Raw genomic sequence first — 26347 nt, 5'->3', positions numbered from 1 at the left:
AGGAGACCATCCAGAAAAGCTGTAGGAGATTCCGAAGTTGTCTGGAGGCCTTGGTTGAAGCCAATGGCGAGTTTATTGAATAAATTTATCCTTTAGTATTTCAAGATATTTTTATGTAATTTTGGTAAACGTATCTGTCAAAATGACTGTCAATGTTATTTTCATTTTTGCGTAATTTAGACGACTGTTTATGTACCGCACCTTGTGTATGTGTATTAATATATATATATATAAATATGTATGTATATATGTATGTATGTATGTATGTATGTATGTATGTATGTGTGCATGCATGTGTGTGTGCACCTTCTTCCTTTACTGATCGACTATCTTGAATGGCTTGGTCGAGCAAATCGATCACAGGACTTATTTTTTAAAGCTTGGTACTTATTGTATTAGTACCGTGTATGTATGCATGAACGTACGTATGTACGAATGCTCGCAACAATAATACAATTCATTGAGAGATACACTGTTATCTATGGATGTCTTTTGTTACAATCGGTTACTGTAAAACTTTTCACTGCAAAATTATATTTCAACACGTCTACTTAATGAACTACATAAACCATTGCTAACTAGTCATTACTAATTAATCCTAATGCATTGTATCAATTATGCATTATATAATTGTCGTCACTTACTCTGTCGAATGAGATAAAAAAAATAATGCAAATAATAGTAAGAAATTATGTGAGTTCCTATGGCTCCAGGAAGCTAAAAACTAGTGATGATCGACAAGGTTGAAAGCAAGACTAGTTTCTAAATCCAAATGTGCCCTTTCGCAACTTCATATATAATATTTTTCTCCTTTTTTCGCTCACTGCCTTTTGTTTTTTTTTAAAACTTTATGGTTAAATCGTTAAACTTGATTTAAAATACCGAATTATTATTAACCATTCAACTGGCTGGTGTATTATGTAACAATAGTCCATTAAAGTAAAATATTAATAACTACTAAATAAAATATACTGCTAGCTCTGTCTGTCTCTTTCTCATGCTGTCACGCTGTCTTTCCTCTCCCCCATACACACTCGTGCATGTGTGTGTATGTGTGTGTGTGTGTGTGTGTGTGTGTGTGTGTGTGTGTGTGTGTATACGTACGTATGTGTATATATGTATAATGATATGTCGTGGTACTGTCGGTCACGACGACGACGAGGGTTCCAGTTGATCCGCTCAATTGAACAGCCTGCTCGTGAAATTAACGTGCAAGTGGTTGAGCACTCCACAGACACGTGTACCCTTAACGAAGTTCTCGGGGAGATTCAGCATGACACAGAGTGTGACAAGGCTGGCCCTTCGAAATACAGGTACAACAGAAACAGGAAGAAAGAGTGTAAGAAAATTGTGGTGAAAGAGTACAGCAGAGTTCGCTGGAATATCGTGGAACTTTAGGTGTTTTTGCTCAATAAACATTCACAACGGCTGGTCTTGGAATCTAAACTGCGACCCTACGACCGCTGCCCTAACCACTGGGCCATTGCGCCTCCACATAACAATATGTATATATAAGTATAAATATGTGTGCATGTGTGTGTGTGTGTATAATGATATGCATATACCTATATATGTATATATATATACTCTCTCTCTATATATATATTTACTTTCATACACGCACGCACACACAAACACACACACACTCACACACATATACATATATACATATATATTTCACTTGTATTTGCACAATATATATATATATATATAATATATATATATATATATTATATATATATATATATGATTAAGAATCAGGTTGAATTAGATACTTGAATTGAGGCACCTTGCTAGGTCGGTATAATCCACACACCCAAACAATATCAAGAATCCGTGCAGGGATGATTGTAAATGCCGTGTGTAGCAGACAACGCAACGCAGCTAAGTGAAGATATCCGCTGTTGGTAATTCAGACATGTACTTTTATAAAGGTACTTTTTATAGTATTTCCGAAGTGCAAATTCCAAATTAGGTGAACAGAATTTAAATGAGTAACAAAGTGTCAATTCATTACGGTCGTTTCAAGCGGCTCATTTAATTGATTTTTGAAAACATCACATCAATTTGAAAGAAACCGTTCTCGTCAGATGACTGCAGAGGACTTCAAATATAAAGGATATAACCACTTTTTAACATATTTACACCATATTTACAACATATTTAAATTGTTTCTTGTGTCATATATGTGGTAGATCCTGCCACAGATATGACACAGAAATAATGTAAATATTTTGAGTTCCATTATTGATGTAAATATGCTTAAAAGTGATTATATCCTTTATATCCGAAGACTATGCAGTCATCTGACGAAAACCGTTTCTTTAAAATTGATGTGACGCTTTCATTAACCGATTAAAGGAGCCGCTTGAAACGGCCGTAATTGACATCTTTACATCTTTGTTACATATATATATATTTGTGTGTGTGTGTGAGTGCATGCGCGCGTGTGTGCGTGTGCATGTCTGTGTGTGTGTGGTGAATTTATGGAAAGAAATCCCATGAAACTCAACAATTTAGTTTAAAATGAAGATAAATTGTTATAATATATAAAAGAATTTTAATTCACGCAGACGATCGTTTCGTACAGCGATATAAAAATAATGCAAATTCATGATTGAATTGGATTAAATAAAATTAATTAAATTAATTAATTATCAATATGCTTTTCAGTGAAGGAAGTATAAGCAAAATCTTTACAATGAACTCGAGAAAGGAAACAGCAAAAGAATAGAATCTAGGACATTCTTATTTATCCTTTTGAGAAAGAAATGTGAGTCCAGTTAGGTATTAACTATAGCTAAAGGCTATAACGGTTATTTTAAAATATAAGTAAAGGGGTATCAGAGACGTGCCCTCAATAGATGAGTAAGGAAATTAGAAATTTTAACTCCAAATAAGTCGGGTAGGGCAAAATTGTATAGAAATGTCCAATGTAAAAGTATGACTATATTTGAATTAAGACATGATCTAACAGTTGAAAACATTACTTAGAGTGGTATATATTTATAAAAAATTTATACACGAAAATGAAGTTAATCTAGAGGAGATAGTATATAAAGGCCTTATACTAGATAGTTAACATAAACAAGTATTTGAGAGGTAAAAAGCGTTAAAGAGAGAATAAGATGCGTAAGATGGACTTATGTTTGCATAAGATCTAATGTTCGTAGTATGTATTAAATATAAAGCAGAAAAATAAGTAAAAACAGAAAAAATAGTTGCTAATATTGCTATTTAGATAGTAAATGCTTGCTGTGGCTATAAAGACGAAAAAGGGAAGCTGAAATGTAAGAATACGAGGAAATAAATCAATGTTGGGGAGTTAAATGAGCTGGTATGAAAATAGTAAATAAAAAAGTTTATTTTATTTGTATTGATATGTAAGATTATACAGTAACTGTAAGGATAAAAATCTCTTCCTCACAAGGAGAAATATGAATCTCCTAGATTCAATTCTTCTGCTATTTCCTTTCTTAAGTTCATTGTAAACATTTTCTTTATACTTTCTACACTGAAGAGTACACTCTACATTCAACCTTTTTACACCTCTATATATATTATCCTCTCACACCGTCTCCGAGGAAGACATATAATTAATAAATATCCTGGAAACAGCTATGAGACCTTCTATCTATAAATGCTCTAATATCTACCAGACTTGGCTTTTTATCTTATTACGCACAAAATTCTTATATATATGTATATATATATATATATATAATATATTATTATATATAATATATATATATATATATATATATATATATTATATATATATATATATATAAGAAATATTAAATTTCTAAATCTCTCGTAGAGACATGTACGGTGGTGGGGCGATAGAATGGTTGTATACTGTCAATCTAACAAGAACGTGACAGTAGGGGGTACACCACCACTGTATAGCCCTAGGAAGCATCGAACGCCTCCTGATGGCTTTGACACATTTTTCCCTGTCTCCTTATATACATTTACGAAGGGGAGCCGGCAGCCGGGGGTGTTTGTCTCCCCTTCGTAAATGTATATAAGGACACAGGGAAAAATGTGTCAAAGCCATCAGGAGGCGTTCGATGCTTCCTAGGGCTATACAGCGGTGGTGTACCCCCTACTGTCACGTTCTTGTTATATTGACAGTATACAACCATTCTATATATATATATATATATATATATATATATATATATATATATAGTATATATATATATATATATATATATATATATGTATATATATAAATTTTCAGAATGAGATAAAAATCCAAGGCTGCGAAAGATTTTAAAACATTTATAAATAGAAGGTCTTACAGCTGTTTCTGGACTTATTTTTTGTAAGCCTAGTGCTATTCTACCGGCCTCTTTTGCCGAACCGCTAAGTTAATGGGACTTTAACACACCAACATTTGTTGTCAAGCGATACTGTGGTGACAAACACAGACACAAAGATACACACACATAAATATATATACATATATATACATACATATATACATACACACACACACGTGTGTGTGTGTGGTGTGTATGTGTGTGTGACGACGGGCTTTTTTCAGTTTCCGTCTACCAAATCCAATCACAAGGCTTTGGTCGGCTCGAGGCTATAGTGGAAGACACTTGCCCAAGGTACCACCCGTGGGACTGAACCCGGAACCATGAGGTTGGGAAGCAAGCTACTTACCACACAGCCACGCCTGCACATGCTCAGTCCACTCCTGGACGAAAAATTCACTGGCCTATTGTATTTACAATACTGAGAATTACAATCTAGTGACTCTCTTTGCTCTTTTTGCTCTTTTACTTGTTTCAGTCATGTGAGTGTGGCCATGCTGGAGCACCGCCTTTAGTCGATCAAATCGACCCCGGGACTTATTCTTTGTAAGCCCAGTACTTATTTTATCGGTCTCTTTTTTGCCGAACCGCTAAGTTACGGGGACTTTAACACACCAGCATTGGTTATCAAGCGATGCTAGGGGGACAAACACAGACACACAAACACACACACACATATATATATATACATATATACGACAGGCTTCTTTCAGTTTCCGTCTACCAAATCCACTCACAAGGCATTGGTCGGCCCGAGGCTATAGTAGAAGACACTTGCCCAAGATGCCACGCAGTGGGACTGAACCCGGAACCATGTGGTTGGTTAGCAAGCTACTTACCACACAGCCACTCCTGCGCCTATCTACTAACTTTTCGGTTTTTTTTTTCACTCGGTAGTTATATTTTCGCCGATATAGATCAATGAAAGAAACAACCCACGCCACATACATTAGTGAAGAGTCACTGGTTGTTCAGTGCAGCATTACTCTGAGATTCATACAGGCATAATCGTGCGATATGTATTTCTGATGCTTCGGAATGATATGGTGGATGTGAATAATGTTGGAAGTTGCCATGTTTGTTGTGTACATACATGCGCGCGCACAGACAGACAGACAGACACACCGCGCGCACACAGACAAACAGACAGACACACCGCGCGCACAAACGGACAGACAGACACACACTCGTATACATCTACTCACGCACACCATCAAAAGCACACGCACATATACATGAGCGCACACACGCACATAACACACACACACACACACACACATACATACATACACCCACCCACACAGACACAGGGGTTATATTTAAAAACTGTATAAAACATCATTTAGGAATTATCGAAAACAAATGTAAACTTATGAATGACTGCATGGAGATTAGCAGGTAGAAAAATAGAATGGTATAAATGTGTAGTAAATAAGTAATAGATAAATATCTAATAAATGATACAATACAGTTGTCTGAAATGGAAATTACTTGAAGCAATTTCACTGAAAGTACTCGGAAAAGTAGGAAATGTTATTGTTAACAATAATGTCAGCGGGATTTCAAACCTAACGGGACTAAGTTTATGACATGATGAACGTTTCATGGCGACCAGTAATGAGGTTGAATGAAAGAAATGTTAGAAATGTCAGAATAAAGTAAAAAATAACTGTGATTAATATGAAAAAATAATCTACATGAATAAAGGCTGTTGTTTTGAAATGACTGCGTGGAACATACTTCTTTGTGTATAATTAATGAGATTGGTAGAAAAGCAGTTCCGTCTATTTAATACTTATGTCAATGGTCGAGAGACAATACATTAAAAGTCATGTCAGGAAAGAAGTTTAGTTGGAGTTTTTTACTGTTTAAATATCTAGATATGTATATTGCTTTTGCTTTGTCATACGCTTAATGTTTAACTCGGTAAAGATGTTGACAAGATTAAAAAGATATCGAAATTATTTAATAAAGAATAAAACATGCATGAACCTGGATGGTAATTATTGCATAATTGTATTTATATTCCTTTCTCCTATAGACACAAGGCTCGAAATTTTGGAAGGGAGGGCTAGTCGATTACATTGACCCCGGTGCTTGACAGGTCATTTAAACTCAGAACGTAAATCCTAGGGCGTACCCAAAAGTAACCGGAAACTTTATTTGTGGGACAAACCCGTTGTAGTTTAGGCTTCCATCGCTAGAAACCATTTGATGTGACCCTCGGAAACCAGTCTGTCGATCGGTGTCGTCGGTTGATGTCGTACTGCCACGTGGTGCATCTTTGCTTTTCAGTGCCTCTCATCTGTTCATCGATTTTTGCGATGACCGAAACGAAGGAACAGCGTGCTTCCGTGAAATTCTGATTACTGCTTGGGAAAACGCGGCCGAAAAGGCTTACAGGGACGCTGCCATGAGTAAAACACAGACAGACAGACAGACAGATAGGCAGACATTACTGTTGTCATATTCATACATATGTGCCTCTGTGTGTTTGTCTACACCAGGGATGGGGTGGGAAAACTTTTTAGTGTGGCGGGCAAAAATTCTCAGTGAAAAAGATCCGCGAGCGGACCACAAGTTCTAACTCTTATATCTGTGTAAATTTTGTATATATCTATCTATAATTCGTTATACATTTATAAAAAGAGAGAGAGAGAGGGGGGGTGTATGTGTGTGTCTTCTTGCATCGCCGTAACTTGTTAGCTTGAAAAAAAAAAGGGTCCGACATAAGTGTCACACTTAAAATGAGTACTTGGAGGGAATTGCTCAACTTGGTCCAGCATGGTCGCGGCCAAGTGATTAAAAATCAAGGAAAAGAATATGACTGCATAAACGTATTTACTCATGTCATGAGTAAGATGTTCATGGTAAAAAGAAGTGCAAGCAACATAGAAACAGAAAAGAGTGTGTTGGTTTGTTTTTTGATTTTCCTTGCCTTACGTTAACCATAATTGAAGGAGTCTATGGTTAAAGATATTCCAGCAGCACCCATCTTGTCTTTTCCACTTATAGTTTACATAGGACTACATTATCTAATGTATTGGGTTGTCCGGAAAGTTCGTGCCGATTTATCGTAGCTTACCTTTCGACTTATTTTAGAACGTTGTTGAGTCCATAAAATAGGATTTGACTACACCTCTATTTAGAGCACAGTTTAAGCTATCTTTTCGTGGAAGAAGGTTTATGTTCCTATAACCTGTGTTAAGTCTGTAACCCTTTAAAATGGAAGATAAGAAAGTTCATTTTCGGCATTTGATGCTTTGGGAACCAGACAAAAGTTTCTGCAGCTTGGGTTGGGATGTGTTACCCCACCCTCCATATTCACCAGATATTGCTCCTTTGGATTTCCACTTATTCAGGTCTCTGCAGAATAGTCTTAATGGTAAAAATTTCAATTCTTTGGATGATGTGAAAAGATACCTTGATGAATTCTTTGCCATGAAACCACCTCAATTCTGAGAAGAGGGTATTTTCAAGTTAAAGGAAAGATGGAAATATGAACAAAATGGTTCATATTTGATTGATTAAAAATGTAATGGCAATTATTTATTCATCTCTTTCTTTCCTTTAAAAATCGGCACGAACTTTCCGGACAACCCAATAGTTTGCTTTTCCTTAAAACGATAGGTTGTGACTGGTGGAAAATTTGGCTGTTAATTGTAGTATGTTTAGTGACCATGAAAAGATGGGTGGTTTTGTGAATGTTGTTGTTGTTGTTGTGGTGGTGGTGGTGGTGGTAGTGGTGGTGGTTGCTGTCGTGGTAATGATCGTAGTTATCGTGATGGTAATGGATTAGTGAAGTGATAATACAGTATGGTTATTATGTTTTTACCGTTGTATGCATTAATGCCTTTCATGATTGTGATAGTGATTGTGATCTGATTGTTGTTGTGCTGTAATTAGTGGAGCTGTGTAGTAACAATTGCAGTGGTAGGTTTGGGTAGTGATGCATTATAACTGATTTCAATTGTACAAACAACAACAACAACAACAACAAACAAACAAACATACAAAACTATTATCTGACAGAAAAATCTTTTAAAACTTCCCCCAAAAGACAACTTAAGAAATAATCTTTGGGATTGTCACTTTAGTATCTAGTATATGTCACTGATTATAAGATAATAAATTACATTATTGCTTGTTACAGAAAGCAAAAACGTTTTTCAGACCATTAGAGAAAGACATTTTTTTTTTTATGAACGGTGATTTAGCATAGGACGTGCTTTGGTCGATGATATTGGGTTTTCAAAGCAGTCGATATCCACAATGAATGAATAATGATTGCATTGTATTGCCTTAACAACTCAGCATACTTTAAGTCCTGGTTTGTTTGATTAGGGCTGTAATTTTATTAAGTGTCACATAGCTAAAGAGATACAACCGGATAAACAATAAAAATTATTCTTTGCGCTCATATGCCAAAAATCAACGTGATGTATGATGATCCACTTGGTTGGTCAATCTAAAAAGCAGTTTGTTTTAATGGATTTAATTTGCTTGACTGTTTGTTGTAGTTTGTATCATTATTAGTTTTTGTTGTTGCTTTTGTAATTTTCTATCTAAATCAGACCTTCCCTCAACAAAATGAAATTCATGGACATGGCACATAACAAAATGATTAGATAAATAAATAAATAATACCGAGATCAAACTAATATCAAAACAAAGCAAATCAAGCAATCAACAGTGAAGTTCGTTAACACATAATTAATACTGGACAGTTGACGGCTGATCAGAAGACAAGGCATGTGACTTTCCTAATGGATTATCAGGAGTTACCTGATCGATAAGGGCTCCGTCATGCATTTAATACTGACCTCAAAAACCAATGAATGAAAATAACTGGTACAATACACTAACTTAGGTGTTACACCCTTTGACACTGCATAATATTATATTGCAGACATCCCCCGTGTTACGGCTACTTGCCATTACGAGATTTCGCGCTTAGGGAAATTGTAACGTATGTCCACTCATCTCAAGACACGCTCCATATTTTCGACCTTGTGGAAATAGATGAATATTGACAATTTAAAAACTACCCTTTTGTGTTTGTTTGCAAGATTCTTGTTGTGAAATCATGGGATGACACCAGTTTAACTGTATCTTGGAAGGCTCATTATGCCAATTATAAATACACCCACTGGCTCTATTTCGCTTCTTTTTTTTATTATTTGTCAGCTAGTTAACCATTTAACCAATTAACTAATCGATCATTCGCTTAATCCTTAGGTCAGTCAATCTACAGAGACTTTGACAAAGTATATACACTATTCACACACAAAACTCATTCTGCCGCTTAACATGAGGAACCTACACAGCTAACAGCCTAAACTTTGGCCACTGGACTACATACAAACAACTCCTGTCCACTCTCCCACTGATTGTTTGGTACTGTCACTAGTCATGTTCAGTCAATCATGTCAGCCTTACCTTACGACGCCAAACATTGTCACTTGAGACTAACACACGGACATAGCGGGGAACCTACAAAAATTTCTAAGACCAGTCATATGACTATCCTCTACCAATTAAACCCTATGCAAAACATATACTAATTTGAGCAATGAACTCCCGATAAAAAATAGGGCAAGCTTCAAACACGCGTGGAAAGCAAGAGAGCTGCTACATAAGCCACGTCTTTCTATTTCAAATTTTTGAAAATCAGTGTAAGCTGTCAAACCGGTTAAATATTTAAATATAATGATAAAAAATGTTTTAACTATTCTCAGTGCATTTTCAACTTTTATTTTTCCTATAAGATCCCACACATATATATGTGAGGGATCTTTCCCCATTGAACTAAACACTTTCAAACTTCGGACACTGGCAGAATGTGTAGTATAAATCATCTTTTACTCTTAGTGTTGTTGAGAAAAGTTTATATTTTCAAAGTTATTTCGTGTTAAAGTAGTCGTATTTCGGTAATTTCAACCAATCAATGACGTGTATTCAGCTGAATAAAATTACTGCTGTTGTTTGTCAACAACAACTTCCGGCGGTGTATATTTCTTTTGTCACTGTTATTTATGACATATCTCATCTCAGTTACATTTGTATGAATAAACGATGTATCTGATGCATGTTTACTTCATGGCACCACCACAATCGTTCGTGCATTTCTACTGCTTTTAGTTTTTCTTTTGGTCAACCGGGGGCTATGTAGCAGACACCTACTCAGAGTACCGCTAAGTAGAGTGAAACCCGAGATCATGTGGCCGCATAACAAATTTCATAACGATACTTAAAACGCCGTCTCAAAATATGGGGTTTACACTATATGGCTAAAGAATGTAGAGAAAATTTCTTGCCATTAGTAAATTTGAATCCCCTTAGAAAATATATTGAGAATAATGTCAGATGAAAGTGAGTTAAGATTGCCCGACCAAATACGACAATTAGATGAATGAATTCATTTTAATTTGTAAGCCTGGTGGTTTTCATAGTAGCAAATACCAGACACAACACAAAATTATGCCTTAAATTTTTATTTGTCACCACACATTTTAATTAATGAGAAAAGGAAACAGAGTATGTACCCATGTAATTTTTCTTGCTTTGCCATTGTGTTGGACAAGTTTAGAAAGCTTAAAGCAGTGGTTCCCAAACATTTTCTGGACTGCAGCCATTTAGCACCTAGACCACATGCCTAGCACTACTCCACCCTCAACTCACCACTACAAACGTAGACCAATTTCTGTTGTAAATTCACAAATAAAACTTAATTTACCCATTATTTTATTGTTTTTACACTCGTCGCTTCCTTTTGGCCACCCCATTACCACTCTTCTTCAACACCCCCGCCTCCGGATCTCTCCCAACCTTCCGCTTGGGGTGCGGCAGTCCCGCCCACTTTTGGAACCACTGGTTTCAACCAGCTGAATGTTATTAAAAAAACATGGCCACCCCTCCACTCTTTTCAGTCCCCCTTCGATGAGAAACAGAGTTAGAGAACTAATTCTAAAGTTATCTGTGATGTGAAAAGCAGCTGGCTTTTTCAGTTATCTCGTCATTAGATCTGTCTGGTCATTAATTGTTTATTTAGTTTAGTATATTATAGTTCTTATCAGATTTATAATTTGTTGGAAAATTTCCGTTGGTTTAGTAATGAGGTTAATGGATAACCACTAGAGATAGTGAGCTAGTGATGGTCAGCTTCAGCGAGAATTAGAGAATGAAACGGTGCGTGTTGAAGCAAAGAATGTTTCGTGCACGGATCCCCATCGTCCGATGAAACCATAAAACCACATATATACATACATACATACATCTTTTTTACATCTTAAACTTTTTCTCAGCGTCAACCTAATACATTCACTGAGTACGTCCTTCTGACTTGTTTTTCCTGATTATTTTTTGATTAATATTTGTTTATTTTTTATTTGCCTATATATATACATATGTGTGTGTATGTGCGTGCATGTGTGTGTGTGTGTGAGTATGCGTATACATGCATACATATACTTATACATACATACATACATATACATATACATATATATATATATATATATATATATATATACGAGCAAAACGCCCCCCTCCCCGTCCAATGGACGGTGCCGAGTTGCCAAACATTTAATCCAGATTTTCTTAAAACAACTTGTCTGACCGTCCCATAGGCCTCCCATTTGAGAAACACTGATTTAACCTAAATTTGAGCAGCAACCGCTGATGTACTTGCGCGAACAAATGCACGTTCCCACGGCGTTATCGATCGCATTCTCACCTGGAATCGATTTTTGTAATTTTTTCAAGACTTATACACGCCCTGATACCGTCGGTATCTACATATCAAATTTGAGCGCAATCGGATGGAGGATGCCCGAGATCCTAGAAGACACACACACAGACAGACAGAACGATTTTATATAATAGACATGTTATTGTGTCTGGTGAGAGTCATTTTCTTTTTGTGGCTTATTAATTTAGCACACTCACCGGTCCGATTTCCACTCATTTACTTATTAACTTTTTAGTAAAATTTTCGTTGCATCTTGCAACCTTTTCAATAGTTGTTGACTCAGTTCGTTATCGGAACTGCGTTCTGCTTTGTTCGTTTGTACGCATGCGTGTGCGTTAGTGTGCGTGTGCATACACATATGTATGTATGTATGTATGTATGTATGTATGTATGTATGTATGTATGTATGTATGTATGTGTGTGTGTGTGTGTACTCTGCATGTATGTGTGTATACATGTATGCGTGTGTATACATGTATGCGTGAGCATGTATATATGTATGCATGTGTGCACGTTCGTATGTATGTATTCTGCATATTCATGTGCTTGTGTTCATGTTTGAGTGTTTGCATGTGAGTGTGGGTGTGTTCCGCTATCTCCTTGTGTGTGCATATTTGAGTGTGTCTATGTATGGGTTTGTGTGACTATTAGCACTATTTAGCGCTAAACTATTAAACACAATTCGTGCGTAATTAAACCAGCAGCACCCAGTCGAACAAACACTTCCGCGCATGCGTAATACAATAATGGTGATGCTCTTAACTATTATATGGGAATGTAAATATGTTTGTAAATTGTTTTTGTTACATGTTATTCTGTGTTCTGAATACTTTTATTTTAATATATGCTGCTTACTGCAAGTTATGGATGATTCTTTTATGACTTCATTGCTTTCAGGCTTAGCTTAAAGTATTTTTGGCGCCCGACATCACAAAATGCGCCTGAATAAACATTGCCGGACAGCAAATAGATACTTGTACATTGCTTAGAAAATATTTTTCATTTTTAACCTCGTATATAGTACGCACTAGGGATTTTGACCTTTAAATTTTGCGAAAAAAATGCAGCTTATACTCGAGGATTTACGGTATACGTCTATACATATACATACATACATGTTATATATATATATATATATATATATATAATATATATATATATATATATATATACATACATACACAGAGACACACACACTAACCCCTACATAACGGCCTACTAACAAAATTGTGCTTATAAAAACTGTGGGTATTGGGGGTATGACACTTATGTATATTTAGTAGTGGGGATGTTTCGTTAATGAGGATGTACTCCTGTATTCGTCTGAGTGTTGGTCCGTCGAGTGCTTGGATAAAATGCAGATGTCAAGTTGACCCAGTGTGCCTCCATGTTGGTAGAGTATAGAGGATTTTTTTTTGTAGTCTTATTGTCTCAAAGGTACATTTAGTCTCTCCGCAATGCTCCTAGATGTCTCACCTGAGTATATTATGTTCTTACCTTATTCTGTAGACTACGTTTCTAGTTCTACAGTTAACACCAGGGTTAATTTTACATATCATACAGTTATCATTGGTGCATGTAGTATTCTCATAGTTGTGATCTGATGGAACTCCCTGGCTTTTCAACGATCTTAATGTTGAGTTTAGTCTACTTCAGAGCTTTCCTAAATCTACGGGCTAGTTCTCCAAGGGCTGTGGCCTCTACAAACATCACTCTTTGATATTTGTCGGTCTTGTACCATGCGTTCACCCTGTTTGCTTAGTCACAAACTCTATGTATCCTATTCCAGTCTTTACTTCTATATCCTATTTCGTATCTATATTCTATATAGTATCTAACTTCTTTCTAGCACTCCTGTATACACGAACCCTATCTTTCTGATCATATCCAGAGAATTGCATGCGGTGTATGCCTCTTTGTTTCATACATGTTCTTTTGTTTCATAGGGTTCCCATAGTGGGGACACGTTGTTCATTAACAAGTAAAAAGGAAAAAATTCTGGGGTCGATACATTCAACTAAAAATTCTTCAATGTGATGCCCCAGCATGGCCACAGTCTAATGATTGAAACAAGTAAAAGGAGGAAAAAACAAAAAAAAATAACCGAAAAATATAACCACGGAGCTTTTGTCCTACACTTTATGTCCTACACACACACACAGAGTAGTACCTCGGTTTTCGAACAACTCTGATCGCAAATAAATCGTGCTTTATATATATATATATATATATATATTATATATATATATATATATATATATATATACTAAGCAATAAAGGGTTTAGCAACGAATATATATATATATATATATGTGTGTGTGTGTGTGTGTGTGTGTGTGTGTGTATGTAAAGGCTTCGAATGATTGTCTGTGTTCCGTGTTCGTCCCTTCCTGTATTTCACGTTCATTATATATAAAAACATTCATTCTTATATTATTGCGGCGTTACGTGCACCCCCCCCCCCGTTTGTTTGTCCAATTTTAAACCCTGCACGACTTCTATACACACTGTCTTTTACTACCCGCCATTGCTTCTTCACCAAACTTTTTGGCGCCCTCCGATTCTTCCCCTCTCTTTCTCCCATCCTCCTTAATCCCTTCTTTCTCCTCTCTTGGTCACTGATTCTGTCCCCTGCCTTCCACCCTCTTTGATTCCCTCTCTCTCTGTCTCTCTTTCTCTCTCTCCTGCGACCTGCTGCTTCTTCAACCATTCTGTTGGCCTTCGTATCTCGACCAACATGTGTCCCCGCTACCGAAACGGTAATATTTCTACGCCAGCTGCTATGTTGTTGTTGTTTTGTCTCATTTGGTCTAAAGTCGTATGACAACCACCGTTATATATGTTTTGTTTTTTCATTACTGTTTTCAATTTCGTTTTCGTCTCTTGTATTCACATCCGTCTTGTGCGTTCACATTCCTGTCTTCTACCAAGAAATCTAATGCTTACAGCTTAGTTTTTTTCTTGGGGCTGGCCGAGTTGGAGCAAATATCAGAATTGAACAGCCGAAATTTGCTATGATGATTCGGTGTCTGACTGAAGATTGAAGGCTTCGAATGATTTGTCTGTGTTCCGTGTTCGTCCCTTCCTGTATTTCACGTTCATTATATATAAAAACATTCATTCTTATATTATTGCGGCGTTACGTGCACCCCCCCCCCCGTTTGTTTGTCCAATTTTAAACCCTGCACGACTTCTATACACACTGTCTTTTACTACCCGCCATTGCTTCTTCACCAAACTTTTTGGCGCCCTCCGATTCTTCCCCTCTCTTCCTCCCATCCTCCTTAATCCCTTCTTTCTCCTCTCTTGGTCACTGATTCTGTCCCCTGCCTTCCACCCTCTTTGATTCCCTCTCTCTCTGTCTCTCTTCTCTCTCTCCTGCGACCTGCTGCTTCTTCAACCATTCTGTTGGCCTTCGTATCTCGACCAACATGTGTCCCCGCTACCGAAACGGTAATTATTTCTACGCCAGCTGCTATGTGTTGTTGTTTTGTCTCATTTGGTCTAAAGTCGTATGACAACCACCGTTATATATGTTTTGTCTTTTCATTACTGTTTTCAATTTCGTTTTCGTCTCTTGTATTCACATCCGTCTTGTGCGTTCACATTCCTGTCTTCTACCAAGAAATCTAATGCTTACAGCTTAGTTTTTTTCTTGGGGCTGGCCGAGTTGGAGCAAATATCAGAATTGAACAGCCGAAATTTGCTATGATGATTCGGTGTCTGACTGAAGATTGAAGGCTTCGAATGATTTGTCTGTGTTCCGTGTTCGTCCCTTCCTGTATTTCACGTTCATTATATATAAAAACATTCATTCTTATATATATATATATATATGTATATATATATATGTATATATATATGCGTATGTATATATATATATAGAGAGAGAGAGGGAGAGAGGGATAGAGCACGATTTATTCGTGATCAGAGTAGTTCAAAATCCGAGGTTCTACTGCATACATACATACATACATACATACATACATACATACATACATACATACATACATACATACATACATACATACATACATACATACAATAAAAGGCATAAATAATGAGCTTATATACTTATTTATTCTTTTGTGCGTTTTTTCACTTGTAGCTGTTTCTGATACACATTTCGGATTCGTCGATGGGTCCGTTTATTCAATCGGTTGACCGATCGACAGAAAATAGTGCTCATAGTAAAAGATAATTAAAAAAATTACTTATTATCTTTTTATTCTTGTATTACATTTTATCATTTTATTTTACTTCATTGTATTTTGGTTTTAATTTCCTTAATTTTTCTCTTTTTTATTATTTTTTTTATTTTCTAAACGTCCTATATACTTTTCAGCGCTTCACATTATAAGCGAGTATGTGAGAGTGAAAGATGGTGATATACATACCTTACATATATAGTAGGGACTGGCGTTCATCATACATACTTGGCTTTCCTCATTCTCTTTAGCTTTCTCAGGCACGGGGATGCATTTCTTGGTCTTCGGTGACAAAAAATTGACAGCTTTCCTTTTAGATTACATAACAAAATGAAAAAAAAGTTTCATTATTTCGTTTTACTGATGTGTATAAAGCAAAGTAGTCGAAAATATTGAGAAAAAAACAATTATTTGTATAATATACATTGAAATTTATAGCATGTAAGCGAGAATTATTATTAATACACGTTTGCAATATTGTATTTATTTTATATTTTCTTCGCTCTTGATGTAATATAGACCTGGAGTGTAGACTTAATTCGCACTAAAGGGTACCTTTAGCGGAGTCCACTCTAATGCAAACTTTGAGAAAGGTCTCTGGCGTGGAGATAACTTCTCCTTCTTATTATCCTTGTGGATCTTGAAACAGATCGTTGTCATATCTCTTTCTCCTCTGGCAAAACACACCGCGCACACACGCTCACGCACACACACGCATACACACACACGCGCGCACGCACACACACACATACGCACGCACACACACACACACACACACACACACACACACACACACACACACACACACACACACACACACACACACACACACACACACACAACCACATTCGTGTCCAGAGGGCAACTGCTTTCCACAACAGAAGATATGTTGTCCATGTGGTCCCACACAACGGATGTCTTTTAACTTGGTGGCTGTTTTAATTTTTAAGTTCCGCTATATGTATGTATGTATGTATGTATGTATGTATGTATGTATGTATGTATGTATGTATGTATGTATGTTTGTGTATAGTAATGTCGCGATAGTATTACGTGTAATCCCGTATTGTCAGAGTAATAACTGTATTTTTTGTGCTGGAAAGCAGGATTTGGAACAAAATCGTATCGAACATGAACAGCTCAGGAGAAATATTCGTGAAGCTTCGATGAGAATTAGTCTGAGTATGAAGCGCACCGCCCCATTAACATTTAATGAGTATGGGCAAGTCTGTCTAAGTAAGGCAGGTCTTAAAATTCATCAGAGGAGCGACACACACAGAAAAGTTGTTAACTATGAATTATATAATACAACATCTCTACTTGCAGCGAGTGTGGAAAAAAGCGTGCGTCAGGAAGTAAACTGAAATACCATTGGATGATTCACCAAAACAATTTTGTAGCGTCTACTGCAAAATGCGCCCATCGTTGTACAAAATATATAAGTCTCTAGCAGGACTAAAAAACTACACCCGTGCTGCTTATGTAACTCATGTTTAAGAGAATAATCAAGCGATAGCATTACTAAGTGTACTACATGGAAATCTTTATGTCTTTATGCAGAATAAATAGTGCGAATCAGTATGATGGAGATTATTTCTCTCTAAGGGTGGCTTGTTTGCAATTTCTTAACCGAAATGAAAAATATATACCGTAAATCCTCGAGTATAATCCGCATTTTTTCCCAAAAATTTAAAGGTCAAAATCCCTAGTTCGTACTATTTACGAGGTTAAAAATGAAAAATATTTTCTAGGCAATGTCCGAATCTGTATTTGCTGTCCAGCAATGTTTATTCAGACGCATTTTGTACTCTCGGGCGCGAAAATACCTTAAGCTAAGCCTGAAAGCAATGAAGTCATAAAAGAATCATCCATAACTTGCAGTAAACAGCATATATCAAAATAAAAGTATTCAGAACACAGAATAACATGTAACAAAAACAATTTGCAAACATATTTACATTCCCATATAACAGTTAAGAACATCACCATTATTGTATTACGCATGCGCGGAAGTGTTTGTTCGACTAGATGCTGCTGGCTTAATTACGCACGACTCAAGTTTGAGAAGGAGTGCGTATTATACACAAGGTTTAGGTTTTTCAGAGGTACAGCCCCCTAAAAACTCCCTGCGTATTATACTCAAGGGCGGACTAAACTCGAGGATTTACGGTACGTCACTAAAGCTACTGGGGGCGCTTTTCAGCACCAGTATTGCTGGAAATAAGCTCATAAACGCAATGCCCACCGTCTTATTTGCTGACAAAGGAGACAAGCTCCCTAAGCATCGGGAATAGCCAGATCACCTGTGATTACGCATTCACATTAATGTACGTCAGTGACTCTTACCGGCACTTTGGCTTAAACTCAACTCGCCTTGTCAGGTTATAAGATCACCGTAGAAACCATACGCTGATTTCATAAGGAGCCCCTGATGAGCATTAATGTAAATGCGAAACCACTGGTCATCTGGCTATGCACGGTGCTTAGGTAGCTTGCTTTCCTTGTCAGTAAATAAGACGGTGCGTATTGTGGCTATGAGTTGTTTTGACTCTTATTTCTAGCAATATTGCTGCCGAATACAGTCCCTAGTCACTTTAGTGACGTATATATTTTTGCATTTCGGTTGAAAAATTTCTAACGAGCCAACCTAAATATTTATAATTTACACCTTTACCATTTATGAAATCAACATATGATTTCTACGGCGATCTTATAAGCTGACGAGGAGAGTTGAGTTTAACACAAGGCGCCGCTAAGAGCCATTGACGAGCATCAATGTAAATGCGAAATCACTGTTGATCTGGCTATGTCCCGTGCTTTGGGAACTTGTCACCCTTGTCAGTAAATAAGACGGTATTGTGGCTATGAGTTGTTTTGACTGTATATATATACGTATAGGCATACATATATATATATATATATGGTTAATCCAAACATGAAAACACAAAGAGAAAACACAACAACGCGAGGACGTGGAACAAGTATAGTGTTATTGGACGCTCATATACACGCGCGCGCACGCACACACAGTGATTGATATGATGAATAGATATGGTATAAAATTGTTCACAAATATTCTCGAAGTATTTCAAAGAAAAATGCTGTAATAACTATTTTTAATGAAAACAATTGAACAGAGGCGGTAGGGAGCGTGAGAGAAGAGAAAGGGGAAGAGAAAAGGAGAGACTGCTTTACAAGGATAAAAAATGTGAATGTGACAGCGTGCAGGGGGAATGATGGGAAGTTCTAAATAAAATGATAGGCAGGGCAAGAGTTTTGAACGAAGTTTGTGTGAGAGAGGAGAAAAGCCGTAGTGGTAAAGACGTTGGACTGTGTGATAAGAAGTTTACTCCCCAACCACATAGTTCTGGGTTCAGTCCCACTGAGTGGCTTCTTGGGCAAGTGTCTTCTACAATGGACTCTGGCCGACCAAAGCCTTGTGAGTGGATTTGGTAGATGGAAACTGAAAGAATCTCCTTCTATATAAATGTGTGTGTTTATGTATGTATGTATGTATGTATGTATGTATGTATGTATGTATGTATGTATGTATGTATAAATATAGTGTGAAAGTGTTCATCACTATTCTCTTAGTATCTCAAAGAAAAACTGAGTTACCACTCATCTATATCTATAAAACAGTCCTAGGACGAAAATTTTATACACATTTTGCTTTGACGGTTAATGGCGGCCAAACCGAGGCTAGGATCGAGCTGAAAATAGGCAGGAATACTAAATGCGTGGTGAGGATGAAACCCGCGATGGTTAAAATTCGCAAGCTATAAAGATGTGGTTGCTATGGCAAAAAGAGTGATTTTTTATCGATTCAAGGGGGCCCAGAACCCCTCAAGGTTTGTGCGATTGGCTTTTAATGCCCAGCGGTATGCACTGCAGGCTGTTGGGCTTAATAAACATACATTTTGTCGTGAAATTTCGGCTACTAGGAAACGATTTTTCATTGTGAAAAAACGAGTGCTTTTTGGCCTCATTTTCTTTTTAATCTTTTTATAAAAGTGAAAGGATTTCGTCTATTTATTTCTGCTGTCCACTTACGACGGTGATTTAGTTGACTAGGAAAACTATACATGATGAATATCCGATACCAAACTTAATCTACATATTGAAACTGCATTAAACTTTGGCAAGCTTACCTTTACCTATTCTGAATTACTTGAAAGGTGATGTTCCCTTCCCTCACTTCTGATTATTGATACCCTTTTTCTTTACCTTTGATGCCGTTGTTTCACTTTAAAGATGCTTCTTTACCCAGCCATTATGCTATTTCGACTGCTGTCCATTGTTTCAAAGAGGTTTTAGCGTTGTCATTCTAGCCTTTTTAAACACTCACATATGATTCGTCCCAAAGAATCAACCTTTAAATAAGAGTTTTGCTTCCACTAGCGAAAGCTATACGTATCTTTCAGGAAGCTCCATACCAATTTAACTTTATGCACCATTCGCTTTTAGTTTATGTGCACGCTATGTGGGAAGGTAGAATAAAGGGGATTTTGTTAGCTTTTCTCTCCAAACAAATAGCTCCCTTTGCTGTTGAACAAAATAAACTCGCAGAGAGGAAGTTTCAACATCTTCCTTCAATTTCCTTACACCATTTATGTGGCTGTTTCTGACAAGAAATTTCGCTTTCATGTAAAACAACTATATTTTGTAGTCCTTATCCGTAATATACTCCCAAAACACTTCAGTAGCTTTACTTTACATCGCTTGCAAACTTATATGTTCTATGATAATCAAAGTGCAACGACCTCCACAATAACCAGCCTTCAATTTGATTTTCCGTTCCTATGTTAATCGGAAACAGATTGCCATGTTACACATAAACCTTCTCGGTAGTTCAATTATTTGGTGAAAAAAATACCACGAAAGCAACTTAAACCGTCCAAAAGACGGGTGCGTTTGCTAGTCTTTAATAAAAACAATTGAGTAGACATAAATATTCTTAAAGTACCTCACAGAAGACCTTTGTAAGCAGTAGTTGTTAGCAAATACACTTAAATAGAACGATGGAGATAGAGAGTGGAAGAGAAAGAGGGGGAGAGAGATATATATGTTCAAATAAATAAAATTAATTTTTATGATTGAAACACGTACTTAAATTTTCAATGATATATTTTTGATAAAAAGAATATTAAAATTGGAGTTTGTATGAATTTTCTAGACTCTGTAAATTTTAATAATTGCTATCTTTTTGTAGAAGTTACAGCTTCCTTTATCATAGTATAAATATGTATCTATGAAATGCTCAACCAATAACACATTAAATTAGAAGCAAACAATTCACTTATTGAGATTAAATGTATTTTTTAGTTAGTTGTGCTACTAATGATGTAAATAATATAAAACAGAATAGAACATGTCTTCGATGTTGTTCTATAGTTCATCAGTCAATTTTTTTTCTTCGATTAATATAAATGTTGTGTCCATGATAGATTGTGACATCAATTTCGTTTAATAGTTTAACATCACATTCGCAGACCGTAGCACAAAAATATTCTATGTTATGTAACCGTATTATTGAAGACGTCCATATTAGATATGCACGATAAGAGCTACCCAAGCGCTAAAAGCAACAACAACGATAACAACAATAGCGACGTCGACAATGATGTCAACAAGAACAAGAACAACAACAACAACAACAACAACAAGAGAAAGCAATATTATTAGATGAAGCCAATCATTTAAGTAATGGACGGAACTACTCGCATTTATGACAAACAGACGGCACTTCTCTCGTTTTAATCACCAGCCAAAGGCAATAATTGTATAACCAAACTAATTCTGCCAACAACCACTCATACACAGTGCTATTATTAATACAGTGTTGACTAGTGAATTACAATACTGTTTAACATACGAGATAGCCGAATATAATTCCATAAGTAGCTACAACCGGAATGAATCGTGTTCATTCCAGACATCGATAAATTACCGGAAATATAAACATAGACGATCCAAGGAAATTGTAATGCTTAACAACTGTAAATATTACCCGGTCATATTTATCACTCATTGACATTCACTGAGACTGGAACATTTCCTATACATGTCTCTGTATCTATCAACATGTAACTTAATGTCGTATAAATCGAGAAAAAAAAATCTTACTGTATACCAAATTATGATAAGCGACAAATCAGAGAAAACCTCTCTCTGAGGTCTCTCGATGTCGTAGAAATAGCAGCCGAATCTCTCTGACATAGAATCTGTCTTAAAAATGGGAAATATACATTAGATAATGTTGTGCTGGATATACTGTCTGAATAAAAGAGGGAATCGTTACGGCTAAAACGCCTTTGAGATTATATCTGCTCGACAGAGGGAAGCAGGGTAAACAATAACAAAATGATATAAATAAATAATAATACAGTACCCTGGTGCAGTACCAAGCACTGACTCACATGGCTTCTGATCTTAACTGATAGGAAGTGCTATCATACACGATTGTGTTGGTATAAAAAATGGGCTACAGCAAATATTCTGCTCAGTACCACAAATTTGCTTGACTTTAAGCAGTTGAGCATTTCCCTTAGTGGCTGACGATATGTGCATCTCTGATCATGAGCAGACGTAGTGGGGGTACGTCATAGCTAAATGTTGAGAGGAATTCTTTGAGGTTTGAATAATTTACCTCGGAAACATGGGTGCTTCGTTCAACATCCTTAAACAACCCTTATTCAGGGATCTTTTGAGCGATATGGGCAACTCAACCTGAAAAAAATTCTAATTGGGCCCCACCTGCAAGGTCTTCTGTTGTTTATCTTGATATGAGATCACCATGACGCGTACATATGGCTGTGATGCATGTGCCTGGTGAACTTTTATCAGACGAGTAGTCATGATGGGTATACTGGGCTTCGTATATTTTACCCTTGTGTCACTTTGGTGACATGTGCTGCTCTCTCACTCAACAAGAACAAGTACAAGAACAACAACAACACAACAATAATCAACTGCGACGATTTGAAGTGGGAAATGCGAAGGTTGTGGTCAGTGGAGCGAGTAGACGAGATACCAATAGTAATTGGTGCGCTTGGAAGTATCAGCACTCATCTTCCAGCAATATCAGCAGGTGACAACATTTCCCAAAAAGAAACGGAGGAACTTCCAAAATACAAAGATCTAGAAATAGAAGTGACTCGAAAATGGGACCTAAAAACAGAAACAATTCCTATTATAGTAGGTGCATTAGGTATGAGAAAAACTTCCAGGCAAATACGTAACAAAAACACCAGGACTTACAAGTATATATAACATACAGAAAATAGCGCTACTTGGCACCGCAAACATCCTGCGTAAAACACTTTCAATACAGTGAAAATAAGAGCACCACAACAAACCATAGTACATACCCAAGGCACACAGAGCTGCGCTCGGTAGTGCAGTAAAGGCACGTGATAAAATTAAGACTACTGAATAATAATAATAATAATAATAATAATATTTAACACAAAAATATTTGTATCTTTGTGCCCTTGTACTAGATATATGATATAACGAAGCAGGGGGGAAAGTATTTACACGATGCATTACTATTACTATTACACGAGATTCAAAACTCTATATCAAAGGTTGACAATGAGTTGTTACCAACACGAACTGCCAATCGGTCACAGTTCTTTGTTTTATAAAAATTAGTCAGTCCACCTTTGGTCACTTGAGGGGTAGTCGGAATCCTTCTGCAACATCTCCCCTATTTAGAATCATTCTCCCCTATCTTCTCCACTTTTTCCGCTCCGAGTTTTAATATTTCTTACGCTTAGGGTTCAACTCCAGCGGAAAAATCAGCACACTCAGATTTTATTATCCTATTTCTTAACGAACACAGTAGGTGATACTCATTCAGAGTATTCCACCTTTTGGATAACTCCAATTTTTTCTTGTCTCTCTAAGTTTATCTGTTATAACATTGCGAACGGTACCGTTCGTTTTTGTTTAAATGACAGTATGGTATTTTCTTGAATTTGAAATCGTGTCTTCGTTTTAGTACACAGACCTAATATATCGGACAGAACTCCAGGAAAAATATGTTTTAACTTTTTTTTCATTTCGTCTGACGACTTATTTGTACTGGAGTCAAAACCATTCATCTTTTTACAGAAAAGATTTATGGGGAGGTCCCATAAATTAAACAATTCCATCCAGTCAGTACCGAACAAGTTTGTTGTATTATTTAACACAAAAACTTTAACCTTTAAGTTTTATTTTATTTTTTTTTTCACGAAATGTAATGTTACTTATCAATTCGCCCTTAAAATATAATTTTTTTCCTGAAACATCACTAGCAATTTTCAAGGTTTCATTTAATTTCGGTTTCCTGATCTTTTTTCCATGTATCTGTGTTAATTATTGAGATGTCGCTGCCTGTGTCCAATTGTAACTTTACGCTTGCGTTATTGATTTTTACATATACAAATTTTCTTTGAGGCTCGTTCGTATTTTTTGTCACCAATAATCCGCTTAGGTGATGTTTTTCTATTGAGCCGCTTTTTGGGTTCTGTTCTACAATGCGACTTTATATGGCCTATTTTACGACACTTATAGTATTTCATATTTTTAAACGGACAATTATTTTTAAAATGTAGACCACTGCACCCATAACATGGATTCGGTCTTGATATTTTTTCTCTATTTCCTTATTCGTTATCGGTCGACATGCTTGAATATGGGAGTAATCTTTCTCTTCAATTCTATTTGTGTATTGTCTTAGATTAATAATCCTCTGACATTCTTCTGCTACTGTATGCAGAGTTAAATTTTGGTCCTGTTCTAATTTTGTTATTATCCGGGAATGTATATCTGCATCTTTGCAGTAAGCCCTTGAACAAAAATTAAAAACTTGAACATTTCCGGGGTCAACTCATTCAGTTTGAATTTCTCACACTCTCTGTTAACCACTCTGGTATAGGTGGCGAAATATTTATCATCTTTTTTGATCAAATTTAAATATTGTCAGCGAGTGTTGAGCAGGGAACTTCTTTCACTGAAAATTTTCGATAAAATATTAATCGTTTCATCGAAACAAATCTCACTTGGCTTCTTTGGACAGAATATAATTACTATATTTTTCGTGTTCGGCAAAGGATAACTTTCTTAAAAGTAGTCGTACTTTTTTCTCGTCGGATCAACTTCAATTCTTTTCTTTGGCGATTTCTTCGTATCTACGGAAATATGCCGAGAAGGTAATCCTTTCTTCTAGATTATAGCTGAATACTTCAATTGAGTTTGTACTTTAGTTACAGCTGGGGTATTTTTATTAATTCGATCTTATAATTATTTAATTGAAGTAGATTATTTTTGTTGCTTTATAAATTTCTATCATTTCTATTGGTGTGTAGAACGTAAAGCATTTTGAGATTCCTTCAACATTAATTCCAGCGACTGTTGGTTTTGTTGTTGTTGCTGCCGTAGTTGCCGCCGCCGTCGCTGCTGCTGCTGTTGAAGTTGCTGCTGTAACTGCTGTTCTTGCTACTGTAGTTGCTGTTGCAACTGCACCACGGAGGCGAATAAGTTCTCCATCTTAAATGATATTTCCTTTGGCTTCGTACCAAAACAAAAAGAAATTTTTTAACGTCCAGTGCAAGCTTCGAACAACTCATTGCCATATCCTTGTATTAGATATATAATATAACGAAGCAGTGGGAAGAAAGTATATACACAACGCACTACAATTACTATTACACGAGATTCAATGCGCTATATCAAAGGCTCACAGTGAACTGCTACCAACATGAACTGCCAATCGGTCACAGTTCTTTGTTTTATAACAATGAGTCAGGCCACCTTTAGTCACTTGGTGAGGGACTGGAATCCTTCCACAATATTATCCCACTGTCATTTTGAAGGCATACGCTGCCCTCTCACTCAATAATAATAATAATTGCTACCTAACTCAGATACCAGGAAACCCCAAAATGGCAGAAATTCAAAAGATAGTGCTCATGGGAACTGCTCATATCCTACGCAAAATACTCTCTATGTAATCTCAAGGTTTAAAACAAACATTTAAAAAAAATTTTATTTATTAGACATTCACTAGTACA

General features: G+C 36.4%; 1 protein-coding gene across 1 annotated transcript in view; it reads right to left on the bottom strand.

The window, feature by feature from the left end:
• LOC115216486 (transient receptor potential cation channel subfamily A member 1-like) overlaps positions 1–26347 on the bottom strand; it is a 143069-nt gene that overhangs the window by 95220 nt on the left and 21502 nt on the right. Inside the window, exon 2 of the mRNA XM_036506704.1 lies at positions 16476–16596. Within this exon, the coding sequence (XP_036362597.1) occupies positions 16476–16596 (121 nt within the window). The remainder of the gene's footprint in view (positions 1–16475; positions 16597–26347) is intronic.

The sequence above is a fragment of the Octopus sinensis genome, linkage group LG10, assembly GCF_006345805.1.
Source record: "Octopus sinensis linkage group LG10, ASM634580v1, whole genome shotgun sequence".
NCBI lineage: Eukaryota > Metazoa > Mollusca > Cephalopoda > Octopoda > Octopodidae > Octopus > Octopus sinensis.
Note: the sequence above shows the minus strand (reverse complement) of the source record. Positions and strands in the feature narration are given on the sequence as shown.